This window comes from Podarcis cretensis (genome assembly GCF_951804945.1).
Source record: "Podarcis cretensis genome assembly, chromosome: 9".
NCBI classification, from domain to species: domain Eukaryota; kingdom Metazoa; phylum Chordata; class Lepidosauria; order Squamata; family Lacertidae; genus Podarcis; species Podarcis cretensis.
Window position 1 is genome coordinate 76,121,027 of NC_137178.1, and position 14,683 is coordinate 76,135,709.

At 41.7% G+C, this 14,683-nt stretch overlaps 2 protein-coding genes across 8 annotated transcripts in view; both read left to right on the top strand.

Moving 5' to 3' along the window:
• HTT (huntingtin) overlaps nucleotides 1-7,656 on the top strand; it is a 107,023-nt gene extending 99,367 nt beyond the window's left edge. For both annotated transcript variants that reach the window (XM_079991477.1, XM_079991478.1), the window contains 3 exons: nucleotides 676-838; nucleotides 2,330-2,490; nucleotides 5,832-7,656. In XM_079991477.1, coding sequence (XP_079847603.1) covers nucleotides 676-838; nucleotides 2,330-2,490; nucleotides 5,832-6,045 — 538 coding nt within the window. In that variant the 3' untranslated portion in view covers nucleotides 6,046-7,656. The remainder of the gene's footprint in view (nucleotides 1-675; nucleotides 839-2,329; nucleotides 2,491-5,831) is intronic.
• A 587-nt stretch (nucleotides 7,657-8,243) lies between these two features.
• Nucleotides 8,244-14,683, top strand: part of MSANTD1 (Myb/SANT DNA binding domain containing 1) — a 28,622-nt gene continuing 22,182 nt past the window's right edge. The window contains exons 1-3 of one of the 6 annotated variants that reach the window (XM_079991737.1): nucleotides 8,244-8,435; nucleotides 10,147-10,365; nucleotides 12,130-12,574. The gene's annotated coding sequence lies outside the window, so the exon portion shown is untranslated. Of the gene's footprint in view, nucleotides 8,436-9,905; nucleotides 9,991-10,146; nucleotides 10,366-11,115; nucleotides 11,519-12,129; nucleotides 12,575-14,683 lie in introns of those variants that run through there. The other 5 variants (XM_079991734.1, XM_079991739.1, XM_079991740.1 and 2 more) reach the window with 5 other exon arrangements.

Below are 14,683 nucleotides of genomic sequence, written 5' to 3' on the forward strand. Positions count from 1 at the left end.
TCGCAAAATGTAGTTGTAGGTTTTCCAGACCACTTTATTTCCCCTACATCAGCAGAATAATACACATTTGGAGAAAGTGCAATATTTCCATTTTTAGAGCCCGTAAGTCGTTTATAGAAGCCTGTCACAGCTGAAAAACAAAACGGCTGAAAAGACAAACGTCTGTTTATCAAGTGGTTACAATGTGATGGACACACATCCACATAGGCAGCTGGTTGTCTCTAACTTTGTGCCCTGTCGGAAAGCAGAAGAGAAGATGCTGCAGCTGGAAAGCTTGCCCTCATTAGCTCCCAAAGGAACCAGCAGTGGCCTGAGAGCTCTCTGCCATTCCACATTCCCCAGGATCTACATTACCTAGAGAAGTCCTACTGTTTTTTAGAATACTTTTAAAAACTCATATTCTGTTGCTAAAAGTGCTGTCTGAGAAGCTCATTTGCTCCAAATGAGCAGTCTGAGAGTTCCAAAATAGCTGTGATGGTTCATTAAAAAGAAGTTGTGTTATGAACCCCTCAGCCTAAGAGATCTTATAGGAACTCACCCTGATTGCACTAAAGAATGGAGCAGGGAAGCCCTTTCTATTGTGGTCACTGACTGGGATGAATATATCTTCTTACATGAAGCTGAATATTTGAGAAATATGATAGTTGCTTGTTAATACATGTGTTTGTTTTTTAGGGTTAGAAAAGGATTTCCCTTTGAAGCCAGAGTCGTAACTCGGATTCTCCCTCAGTTTCTTGATGACTTTTTCCCCCCACAAGATGTGATGAATAAAGTCATAGGAGAATTTCTTTCAAACCAGCAGCCATATCCACAATTTATGGCAACTGTAGTGTATAAGGTAAGATTTCCCCCCCCCCACATGTCTCCCCCTGACCTCTGTTGTTTGCTCACTTCTAACACTTTGTTGGTTTTCCACTTTTCCCTTTTGCTTAGACATTTTCACTAGCTCACTAGCTGTGACTACTAGGGTGAAACAAAAAAAATTGTCTGCTAAGTATGTGGCAAATTATTCACAGCAAGCAAGCAAGCAAGCAAGCAAGCAAGCAATGATAGTCTCTTAGGATCAAGGCCTCAACCCTCCTCTGCTTCTAAAAAGCATTTGATAATGTTACATTGAGGGGAAAGGCACAAATAAGACACCATTTAAGTAACAGTTCTTAAATCTATTTGATACTGATTCTAATTTAATGTTCAAATCAAACTGAGTAGCCCATCATGTTAATGTTTAGTCTGTACTGCTATATTTTTTTGTGTTTTTATATTGCTGTACACCACCCTGATATTTTATGAGAGGGTAGTATATACATACTTTTATAAACAAATAAAATAATGTAAGAAAGGTACAAAATTTCATTTTAGAGTCAACAGCAGTCTAACTCGACACAAACGGTATTTGAGATCTGTAGTGGTGTTTCCTATGCTGTCTCAGACCCCCAATAGCACATTCATGCATCTTTTCCACAGCTCAGAATCCTTTCTATGTATGAAAAGAATGGAATAATTAAAGCAAGGGTGGCAAATCAGCCGTAGAGGTGTAGCTGTTCTGATTGTGGACCATGCTCGCTCTACTGATAGAAGCTGGAATCCATCAGCATTTGGGCATGCAGTCTTTCATTCTCCCCTCTCTCCCCTAACACATTTATTTACATTGGGATTGTCCTGTTAGTGAGATCTTTTTAAAAAAATAGTCATTGTGGGGAAAGTGTTGAAATACCGAAAACAAATTATTTATTTACTGCAAGAGTACATGACATATGATGTGGCACTGCTTAGGGAAAAATAGGTTTATGTAGCTTTTAATACAACATTAGAAGGATTAATCATGGCTAAAGAAACAAGTTACCGTACTGCTCATGTGTCAATTTCCCCCACCCACACTTAATCAGGGTTTGGGTCGTCAGCAGAGAGTGAGGCCACATTGCTGACCTGTGCATCACTGCAGGCGCAACAGGGCCCTGAATTGTTCCCCTCCATGACTAGCAAAAGAAGAAGAAACCAAGCAGATTTTTTAAGCATACACAACCCATGTAGCTGTGGAGCTTGTGAAGGCTTTTTATTTTCCCGAGCCTTCTAGATTTGTTAGCTTTAAGTCTGTTTTGTGCTAGTATTCTGTCTGCTAATTAATGTACTTGTTCCTTATGTAGTTTGTTTTATAATTTATGGATTATTAATCTGAAAATTGACATTGAATTGTTGGATTAAGAGCATAAACACAAAGCCAACCCTGCAGTTATATATAACTGGGTATGGTATATCTTTCTGTTTGTTGCAGCAGAATCTTTATACACATTTTCTTTCGCATATGATCTATCTGTTTTAACTCTTGCAGGTATTTCAAACATTGCATACCACTGGCCAGTCCTCCATGGTTCGTGACTGGGTGATGCTGTCACTTTCCAACTTCACGCAGAGAACACCGGTCGCCATGGCAATGTGGAGTCTGTCTTGCTTTTTTGTCAGTGCTTCCACCAGCCAGTGGATTTCAGCAATGTATCCTAAGCAGATTATTTTTCTATAGGCCTCATTTTAAAGCCTAAAGAAAGATTTCCGTTTTCCAGTGGTGCTGGGATGGGGCAGTCTTCCCTTTGGAAAAGTAGCTTCCTCTTGGTGGCAGGCAGGGTGAGCTTTCAAAGAATCACAGAGTTGTACAGCTGGAAGGGACCTCAAGGGTCATGTAATGGTTATAAGGGGTTACTTGTGCGTAAGTTACCGTCACTGCTGGCTAGATTGCCTGGTTAACCTTCTCTCGGCTGACAGCCCTTCACTCCGTGGCCGTTCAGTCGCTTGCAGAATCCGTCAGTGGGCGTTTCTTGAGCCTCTTCCAGCAAAGAAGTTGTTTGACGCCAAGTCTCCGCCTACTCTCCCTGCGCGGAAATCTTCTGCGCAGGGAAGGAGTGGGCAGAGGTGTGCCCGTGCTCTCCCCACTAGTTTCGGGCGAAGAGTCTTGGAGACCCCTCTCCAGATCCTCCATCTCCCTTCCTTCTCCACTGGTGTTGCGCTGATTTCCTTCCCCTCTGCTGGGCCCCTCTCCTGCATCGCTCGAGAGCCCTGCCTCCACCTCTCGCTCTGATGTCAGTTCCCTGACAGGTCATCTAGTCCAGCCCCCCTGCAATGCAGGAATATTTTTGCCCAACATGGGACTCGTAGCCCATGACCCTGAGATTAAGAGTCTCATGCCCTACTGACCGAACACCAGCGGGAGTGGGGGTTTGCCCTGGTTTCCAGAATAGTGAGCCATTAGCAGTTAAAAGGATTTCTGCAGAACTCCTCTCCAGCTCGTAAATTCTCTTTTTTTATCTCCATGTTCTGATCTGTCCTTTTCATAAGAAGTTGCACATAACTTAAATCAACCACCGCTTTCAGTGCAGGACTCTGACATTTGATGCTCTGCCGTGTTCACAAAGCCCACATCCACACTATATATGTAAACTTTACAGCTCATTTAAAGCACATGGCTTCCCCCAAAGAATCCTGGGAGCTGTAGTTTAATACTTACAAAGCTACAATTCTCAGGACCCTTAGCAAACTACGGTGCCCAGGATTCTTTGGGGAAAGCCCTGTGCTTTTGATGTATAGTGTGGATGTGACCGAAGTTATTTACCACCACACCACACCCCAAATCTAGATGAAACCCCCATCAGTTTCCCTGGTCTCCCATCAGGGATTCAGTGATGTCTCATCCACAATATTTTGTCTCTGGAGCCACAGATTCTGTCAGAAGAGCAGCAAGTGATCATTTGGAATCTGATCGGTGAAAAACTCAATGCCAAAAGCTCCCATTGCCTTTTTTAAAGGTTTTTCTTGGGTTTATCAGCAGGATTCAGTGGTAAAATCAATACAAAAAAATATATATGGTGGCTATGCTTGAATGTCGCAGTAAGTCATGGTCTATTGTGGCTGGACTTACCATATCCTATAAGCTTCTCTCAGTTTCACGCTGCCTTCTCCGCTGGTATGGCTGCAAGGAAGAGTGCAGAAGGTTTCGCTTCCACACAGCTTGTGTGGTTCACACATGACGAACGGTGTGGCAAAGTATGGCTAAAGTTCACTATGGTTTCTTTGTAGCAAGCCAACTTCAAATGGCGTCTTATAAAGGTGACATGCTTCAACCAAGCCATAGCTGTTATTCACCACAGTTTAAGGCATGGCTGGGGGAAGCAGCTTCCAGACCAGATACAACTCGCTGCTCGCTTTCATCTGGCCTGTGGCACATACTCCCTCTCCCCACTTGACCTTTGCCGCAATAAATGGTGGATAGGGGAGGAAGTGTTGGGATGCCTTTGGAAGCATGGAGCTTACAGCCAGACTTACCCACACGGTCAAATCTGTCCTGGGTGCCTGGGCAGCCTTATGCCCAAGGACAGAAGCTTTTGAAAGTGCAGACTTAGCTGACACGCTTTCAAAGCTTCCCAAGGGAAGAGCCGTCGGGGTTTGTGCTGGTCTCAGTATCCTCAAAGCAAGAACCCACACAGTACTTCACCAAACTTGATTTTAGCCAACAGATACGTTTTATCAGCATGTTGAATAACATTTAACACTGTCATACTGAGGCTTGATTCTGCTCCATCAGTTCTGCTGAATTTTAATACAGAATACTTAGGCGGGATATCTTTATCCTCACAGTCTACTGGGTGATTTTTCATTCTTTATTTTTTTTTATTGGCCATACATGTTTCTGTAAAAGAAAGCTGCTGTATGAAGCAGTTGAGATATGAACCAAAATAGGATATTTCCTGAAAGCCACTATATCAATAATAATAATAATAATAATAATAATAATAATAATAATAATTTATTTGTACCCCAGCCACTCTGGGTGGCTTCCAACAAAAATTAAAAATACATTAAAATGTCACACATTAAAAACTTCCCTGAACAGGGCTGCCTTCAGATGTCTTCTAAATGTCAGGTAGTTGTTTATCTCTTTGACATCTGGGGGGAAGGGCATTCCACAGGGCGGGCGCCACTACCAAGAAGGCCCTCTGCCTGGTTCCCTGTAGCTTTGCTTCTCGCAGTGAGGAAACCACCCGAAGGCCCTTGGCGCTGGACCTCAGCGTCCGGGCAGAACGATGGGGGTGGAGACGCTCCTTCAGGTATACTGGGCCAAGGCCATTTAGGGCTTTAAAGGTCAACACCAACACATTGAATTGTGCTTGGAAACGTACTGGGAGCCAATGTAGATCTCTCAGGACTGGTGTTATGTGGTCTTGGCAGCTGCTCCCAGTCACCAGTCTAGCTGCCTCATTCTGGATTAGTTGTAGTTTCCGGGTCACCTTCAAAGGTAGCCCCATGTAGAGCGCAATGCAGTAGTCCAAGCGGGAGATAACTAGAGCATGCACCACTCTGGCAAGACAGTCTGCGGGCAGGTAGGTCTCATCCTGCGTACTAGATGGAACTGGTAGACAGCTGCCCTGGATACAGAATTGACTTGTGCCTCCATGGACAGCTGTGAGTCCAAAATGATTCCCAGGCTGCGCACCTGGTCCTTCAGGGGCACAGTTACCCCATTCAGGACCAGGGAGTCCTCCACACCAGCCCGCCCCCTGTCCCCCAAGAACAGTACTTCTGTCTTGACAGGATTCAACCTCAATCCATTAGCCACCATCCATCCTCCAACCGCCTCCAGGCACTCACACAGGACCATCACCGCCTTCACTGTTTCTGATTTGAAAGAGAGGTAGAGCTGGGTATCATCTGCATATTAGGTTTCTTTATGCTGATGTGTAGAGTAAAGTTTAATTTTGAATCCTTTTTCCAATGGGGAGTGATGTGGTTAAAACTCAGAATGCTTTATATGGTGCTTTTGGTTATATCCTTGACTGTTTTGAAAGTCTTCCACATATTATCAGCAGAATGGGAAAATCAGAGCAAGTGGACATTAACCTCTTCTGCTTGGTGGCCATAGACTTTTACAGACATCAGATAGATGAAGAATTGGATCGCAGAGCCTTTCAGTCTGTATTTGAGGTGGTGGCATCGCCAGGTAACCCCTATCAACGCCTTCTAACTTGTTTGCAAAATGTCCACAAGATAGCAGCATGCTGAATCAGGGACAGCGGTGGTATGAAGAAATGGAATATTGGAACCAGATGGGTTGATTGACATATGAGGACAATTGAACATTTACAAATGTTCAGGTCCCATCTTGGGTTTCGGTTTTGTAAGTTTATATTTTTCCATCTTCCTTTGCATAAAGCTGAACTACACAAACGACATTAAATTGGACATGGTACTTACCAGGGTCGTGCTAAAAGAATGTCTGGTCACATTTGCTGCAAAGTTTGGGATAAACTTTAGCATTACTGTGTAAGATAACGAACAAGTACTGAACGCCAAGCAACTTGTTAATGTCAACATAAGTCACCTTATTGTTGCTAATAGTGAACCTGATTAATAACATTGTGTCCCACAAGGCAAGCTACAGGCATTTTAAAACCAAAATGCTTTAGGGTTTGTTTGTTTGTTTTGTAGTTGTATGTATTCATTTGTGGCATAATACTGACCAGAGGCTTTTTTCCCCTTAATATGTCTTGTAAAAAGAAAAAAAGAAAGAAAAAGTTTATACCCAGCATGTAATACTGTGTTTGGATGCTCTCTGACCTTATTGTCGTCTTCTGGAGGGGGGGGGGGGAGAAGAGTAGACCTACATAACCATACTTCCTTTTTTACCTCAGGATTTAAAATTTCAAATGATATATTGGTTAAAAAAAACTTCTATAAATATTTCTGTATCATGTATAGGATGTAAAGATGTAAAATGGTGCAGCACGGGAAAAGCACTTGCAGTTTGAAATTAATAATAGCCACTCTAGCTGAGTATCTTGACACCATCCCTCAGTTTCCTATTGAATGTTCTTACACACAAACACAGACATATATATATCTATATATATTTGAAAATCACTTTGATGTACAAGTCATCTTTAAAGCCCTATATTACGTCTCTTGTATGTCACTACTTGAAAAACTGGAATATATATATATTAGTTTAAATTGGTTTTAAATATCATTAATTTTCTGCAGATGCTTTTGGTTTACTTTGAACCAGTGAATGGGGGAAATAAATTAGCCACTCCTTCTTTAGAGCAAAATATTTTTAGGAAAGCAAATTTTTTTCCTGGTAAGCAGCAAATCAGACGTTTTTAGATAAGTCTTTTGATTGAAAAAAAAATGCAGTCCATGTACTCTGTATGCAGATTAAGAACGAGGTCTAACTATGATTTCCCTGGAGCTGGCACAAATATTTGATAAATATGCAAGCATTATTCTATGGCTCAGCACTTTGCCGGTACAGATGTATAGCATAAATAGTAATTCATCTTAAAATCCCCTTAAATTGTATTTCTAGGGAAAGAACATTGACTTCACATATGGAAATACAGGGTGGGGAAAGTTCAATATTTTGATTTTCTATTATGCTGTATTTTTATTCATCTCAACATTTTCACCAACAAAACAATAGTTTTATCAGGAGGAATGTGGACTGTGCTTTTGTGTATATAATATATGTAAAATTATACATGTGACTGCATTTGATGTATACATGTGTATATTTGTATTTATTAAACTGATGGATTTAAACTGTTTCCTGTTCTTAAACATCTTAAAGCATTATTGCATCTGAACATAATTTGATTAAAAAGCAATTTATCCACATGTTGTTTTTTCTTGTTTTCATTTTGGCAAAAACAATTAACAATAGAAAGACTTCTCTCCCCAGCAGAGTTGATTCTAGTGAGTACTTCTGTTAGGCTACTGTTTTAGAAAAAAGTCTACACATTTATAAATGCCAATACAGAGTTTAATGGCCCATATTCTGTAAAATATTACTGTGTGTGTGTCTGAAAATATATGTTGATAAGATGTGGGCACAATATATTTTGTAAGTAGCAATGATAGGAGTGCAATATGCATAACTTTGTTTTGCGTGGTGATGGTGAGACTGTTCATTCAAGAACAGAAGAATGCACTCAAGATGCTTCTATAAGCTATGAAGTATTTAATTCACCTGTTCTAGATGGATACATAAACAATGTCTGTTTAAAGACCATGTGATGATAACTTTGCCTCCTCCCTACTTATGAAATTCTCCAGATAAGATTGAGATTTGCTGCGGAAGCTTTCTTGCAAATTAATTCTAACCAGAGTCTCAGAAATAGACAGTAGCAAGCATGCTGGAGTCCCCCTCCTTGCTGACATCTATTCTGTCTTGAAATGCAGCTGTGCCTGCAGGAACCCTGGGGGATAATAAGAAAGCATAAAGTTCAGAGACCAGTGGAAGCAGCATCAGCAAGCCTCTTGCTTATACTTTTGCACCTCTTGCTTCCAGAACAAGAAAATGAGAGATACACACAGGGCTTTTTTTCAGCCGGAATTCAACAGAATTCACCAGTGCCTCTCAAGTGGGCGCCATTGCTGTTATAAGAAGGCAAGGGGTGAGTTTCAGCACCTCTGTTTTTTTTAATAGAAAAATAGCACAAGATGCACATGAAATATTTCCTGATGACCCATAGAATTGAGATTCCGTGAAACTTGATGTAAAATCCCCTTCTCATTCTTTATCTTGATTTTGAAAATTGTAAATTACTCAGTACTTGTTAATGTTAAAAGATCATTTTTAAACATTGCCACCCTTCCCCCTGGGCAGGGGGCTGGCATTCCAACCTAGCAGCCCTCTCAAGCTAGTTCACCATACCTTGATAACCTCTACTACTGCAGAAACTCTGGATCCATTTCTCTTCAACCCAGATTTTGATTAAAAACCTCCCACCTAATTATCACTTGCAGAATAGGTCCACTAAAGGCATGGGAACTGCTGGTTTCCTGCTTGCTGGAAAAAGAGGAGAGCGGGAGTGATGACATCATTTGCCAGATTTCCAGGGTAATCATTGGGCTCTTTTTGGCATCTCTTGATATTACATAGCTGTCAACTTTCCCCTTTTCTTGCAAGGAATCCTATTTGGAATAAGGAAATTTCCCTTAAAAAAGGGGGAAAGTTGACAGCTATGCTTCATAAGCTATGGAACCTGTCCAAATGCCTTAGCCCTCCACAAGGCTTGGGGAGCGCTACTGCCCATCTCACCACAAAAAAACAATTCAACAAGATGGCCTGGACCTAAGTCAGTTTGGTTCCTTTGCTGGCACTTGGGAGGTACATGATTTTGTGCCTGAGCTGCTCTGCATTCCACTTTGCAAGGCCGCCTTCTGATAGTGCCACTCTCTATTGCAGTGATGGCCAAACTTGCCCCTCCAGCTGTTTTGGGACTACAGTTCCCATCATCCCTGACCACTGGTCCTGTTAGCTAGGGATGATGGGAGTTGTAGTCCAGAAACAGCTGGAGGGCCAAGTTTGCCTATGCCTGCTCTAAGCAATTATGAATGATTTACACCTTTTGCACACAGTATCTGTATCGTGTCTTCAGATCTTTGCCATGGAGTCACTTGATTTATTAATATACAGTAATAACACTCTGCTACATTTCTGTTTTGAGATTAAGCCACTCTCGCCCAGTTCATGCCTCAGTAAACCATGGTTAAATGTGAACTCATCTCTCCTGTTTGTCTCCTTCCCGCTAATCACGGACTTAACAGCCAAGCCAGGGATCATGGTTTCTTGTGCTCCCCAAAAAACACAATCTGTAAAACAACAATTATTTGCTATAGTTCGTGGTCTGTTGGGGTGAAATATACTCGGAGTCTAGTAGTGATTTCATGCTCTTTATTGCAGCTTGTAACACAGTGATTGAATTGCGCCCCCCCAAACCTCAGGCTTTTATATACATTATTTACACAATGAGCCCCATCTGATTGGCTGATTCTGCTTCCTTCCTGATTGGTCTTTTCTTGCAGGCCAATCAGTTGTTGCATTCTACGATCCTACCAGCCTAATAGGCTAATTAACTTCTTCCTGGAGCCTGATTGGTCTTCTCCTGAAAGCCAATCAGTTGTTGCATTCTAGGATCCTACTTGCCTATTGTTCTAGGATCCAAGGTTAGTACATAACATGGGGTGAAGGATTAAGAACTGTATTGGCTCAGTCACTACAGCCTCGTCTTCCCTCACAAAGGGGTGGGGAGTCAAGGGCAACACAATAATTATTGGGAGGTCCCATCCCTAACACCAACTCATTACTCTCTTTCCATGCAGAGCCCAGACATGTGAGCCAGGCAGGGTCTGATGCTTATTGGGGCCAGAAGATCCAGGGGGCTACAGCCTCATTGCCACGGGGAAGAGATAAATTGCAGCATAAATAAATTGCAGAGCCCATATTGTATATCTACAGTAGACGCCTGTATCCAAAGATTATGAGATACCTTGGAGCCAATCTGCAGCTGTGTTACAGCAGAACAAGCAACATTTTGATCAGTGAGTTGCTGCCCCCTTCCCCAGAATGGGGTGTTGGGTCTGTAGTTAAACCGGAACAGAGGGAGAGAGAGAGATTTGTGCTTTCCTATGTGATTTATTGAGTTTGACTGAGTTTACATATATGTCACTTTTCCACAACGAGCTTTGCCCAAAGCAGCTTACAGCAAACACTCAAAAACATCCAAATACAGAGCACTGAAAATACAAATATACAAAATACAGGCCATGCCAGTAAATTAAAAAATGATGAAAATAAACAGTTTGGCAAACACCAGAATAAATTCAGCAAAACAAAACAAAACATCTAGGCATAAATATGTAGCAGAACAAGAGTTAATCAACAACCATGTTTCTGGCACTGCTAAGGAGCCTGGCTTACATACAGTTCTGAGGGGGGGATGGCATACAGCTGGTTCCCATAGGCCAGGGGTCAGCAACCTTTTTCAGCAAGGGGCCGGACTATACTTCGGGGGGGGGGGGGATGAATGAATTCCTATGCCCCACAAATAACCCAGAGATGCATTTTAAATAAAGCACATATTCTACTCATGTAAAAACACCAGGCAGGTCCCACAAGTAACCCAGAGATGCATTTTAAATAAAAGGACACATTTTACTCATGTAAAAACGCGCTGATTCCCGGACCGTCCGTGGGCCAAACTGAGAAGGCGATTGGGTCGCATCTGGCCCCCGGGCCTTAGGCTGCCTACCCCTTTCATAGGCTTACTCCAGAGGAGGCTGATGGCAGCAAAAGGCAAATTTGGGGTGGCGGGGGGGGGGGGCAATGATGGTCAGTTTCTTCTCCAGTCTCCTGGAAACACCAACTGCTGGTGACTATGTGGCATACTCTGTGAAGAACTACCAGTCCCAGAGTGCCTTATGGCTGATGCACAGGCAAGCGGAAGGGACAGCTTGTGGGTGAGACAAAGCACCATAATTGCTCCCTAGGGCAGTGGGAGCCAGGGCTGCTGGTCGGATTTAGAGGCCCCAGATATTTGCAAGTAAATGTCTAGCAGACACACATACGTAGCATACGGCCCTGTCTGGCTGTAACACAAATCAGACTGGGCAGCTGGAGAGAGCGAGGGAACAGAAAGAAGCTGCAGGACACAAATAAATCCGTCACCTTTTCAAAACAGACAAGGCCTTTCAGGTAATTCACTAAATAGGAAAGTAGATTTTAAAAAGCATCCAGAACGAAAATGGGTTCAGTGTAAAGACTGACTGGTAAATTAAGCAAAAGGCTGCCGGATATATCATGTGACCCCACTCTGGTGATATTGTTATTAGCACTACTGTAGCTAGAAGATTTAAGCTGCTACACTATCTGAATTTTTTCCACCAAAGATCCAGGCCTCTGCCCTAAAAAACGTAACAGATAGTTATGACTTTGCAATGAAAAAGGCCAGAAAAATAAGGCTTTGTGAATTGGGCTGTTGATGTATGTTTTGCAGCTGCATTGCTCCATTACAATTTCTTTTTAAAAAATCAAACAGGGTAAGATCTTTTTAAGGACCAACCAAAATAGTTTCAAAATAGTCAGCAAGCTTTTTCGAACTCTGTTTCAGACTGGATGTTGTGTTAAACAAAATATGCAAAGAAAGGCTCACAATGTAATTTCAGAAATGTACAGTAGGAAATGTAATTTCAGAATTAAAATAGAAATGTGTGAGATTGCATAGGATGGAATTGTGTGTGCTTGTACTGGGTTTCTCCACCCCCTAAAATGCTGCTGCCTTCTCTCTGTGCCTCTCTCATCCACAGGCAGTTCTGCAGCAGGTACACATGGCAGGACTGGCAATGTACAGACTGTCCTATGCAGACGGACAAAATGACTAACTAGAGGGCTGCCAGCTTCATGGCCTTGCCAATTTGTTTTGCAATAGGTGCAGAGAAACTCAGCATGGAGAGTCTAGGGTTGCCATATTTCAAAAAGTAAAAACCAGGACAACTAAAATTGTTGAGTTCTTTTTAAGGAAAACCTAGAAGTTGTTGAGCCTTTTTAAGACAAACCCCTAAGGTGTGGAGCAACACGATTCTTCGATTGACTTGCCCAAGATCCAGGACAAAGCGCCGCCTTTGGGGAATCCCCCCTGGATGTCAATTCTGCCTTTGAAATCCCGGTAATGTCCAGATGCATGGCAGCCATAATGGAGACAGAGTCCTGGAGAACACCCCATCATCAGAATCTGGTGCCTGTTATGCTCAGGTGAGTGGGTGGCAGAGCCCCAGACATGCCAAATGTGGTAGCACAGGCAGGATATGGGTTGTGATGGCAGCAGTGTGTTCTTGCTCCCCAGTCTAGTAGGTCTTTTTAACTTACATCACTTATGGGGTAGGAACCTGCCCATCCCTTAAGCAAGCGTGCATCCACCCCAGGAGATCCATCCAGTGACTCCTTTGATGGGTTTTCACAATCTCTTAAGCTTTGTTGTTTTGGTAGGCATTTTAAAATCTTATTTATTTGTTCATGTATCCCCATCTGCCACTTTATGTACTGTAAACTGTTTTTAAAATTGTTTTAAAATGTTGCTGGTTCATCATGTTGTACAGGAGGCAAGCAAACCAGCTAACTTAATCCCTCCCATGGTCCTCATTGCATCATCAAGAATAAGTCTTTGTTTCTTGGCTAACTCCACTAAATAGCCCTATGAGTTCTGCAACTTTCTAGGGCCTCAGGCAGCTGATTGTAATTGATAAGGAGGGGTGAAAATCAAGGCGAAACTGAAAAGACTCAACTTAAGAACTACCGCCCCATCTCTCTTTTAAACGTGGATTACAAAATATTTGCAGACATTTTAGCAAGTAGATTTTAAAAAGTTTTTTTTTTAATACATATTTATTAAAGTTTTTTGAATACAAATGCATAAATAATAAACAACATTACTTATATCATAACATAATTTCGTCACTTCTTTGGACTCCCTCACGTCTCCCGCTCGCACTTACATCGTTACAAAAAAATTTTCCAAGCAAATTACCCACTTGTTTGCAATCTTATCTCCGCTCATTTAAATAAAATCTAGCAATTCTCCAAAAAGTTTGTATTTTCCTTAATCTCACTTATCATCAAATTCAGATCTAATTCAGTGGTGGGCAATTATTTATGATCTAGCATCCTTCTTAACATTCAACCAAATTACAATATTTTTGTAAATAAATCTTAAATTTCCTCCAGTCTTCCTCAACCCTCTCCTCTCCCAGGTCTCGGATTCTACCAGTCATCTCGGCCAGTTGCATATAGTCCATCAGCTGCATCTGCCACTCTTCCAGTGTGGGTAGATCTTGAGTTTTCCAGCTCTTAGCGATAAGTATCCTTGCTGCTGTTGTTGCATACATAAAAAATGTTCGGTCCTTCTTTAGCGCCTTCTGGCCGACAATACCCAGAAGGAAGGCCTCTGGTTTCTTAGTGAAGGTATACTTAAATACCTTTTTCAACTCATTATATATCATTTCCCAGAAGGCCTTCACTTTAGGGCAGGTCCACCAGAGGTGAAAGAATGTTCCTTCATGTTCTTTACATTTCCAACATTTATTATCAGACAAATGGTATATTTTGGCAAGTTTAACTGGGGTCATGTACCATCTATATATCATTTTCATTACATTTTCCTTCAGAGCATTACATGCAGTGAAGTTCAGCCCAGTGGTCCACAACCTTTCCCAGTCCTCAAACATAATATTATACCCAATGTCCTGAGCCCACTTTATCATAACCGATTTAACCATTTCATCTTGTGTATTCCATTTTAACAGCAAGTTATACATTCTTGATAATACCTTAGTCTTTGGTTCTAACAATTCTGTTTCCAACTTCGATTTCTCCACCTGGAACCCTACCTTTTTATCATTTTTAAAAACTTCTTTAATCTGAGCGTAATGTAACCAGTCTCGCACTTTATCCGATTTAAAAAAGTTTTGAACCAAGTAATTCACAAGGACCAGGCAGGCTTTCTCCCAGGTAGACATTTGTTTGCTAATACAAGGAACATTATTGATATTTTGGAACTATTGCAAACAAATATCAACACATAAGCAGTGTTAATTTTCATCGATGCGGAGAAGGCCTTTGATAATATTTCTTGGAAATTTATGAAGGAAAATTTGGAAGGGATGGGAGTGGGACGGGGTTTTGGAAATGGGATAGATGCAATTTATTTAGAACAAAAGGCTAAACTGATAGTAAACAATGTAATTACAGAAGAGTTCAAAATTGAAAAAGGAACACGACAAGGCTGCCCTATTTCTCCATTGTTATTTATTTCGGTCCTGGAGGTGCTCTTGAACATGATTAGAGGGGACCGGTTGGTTAAAGGGA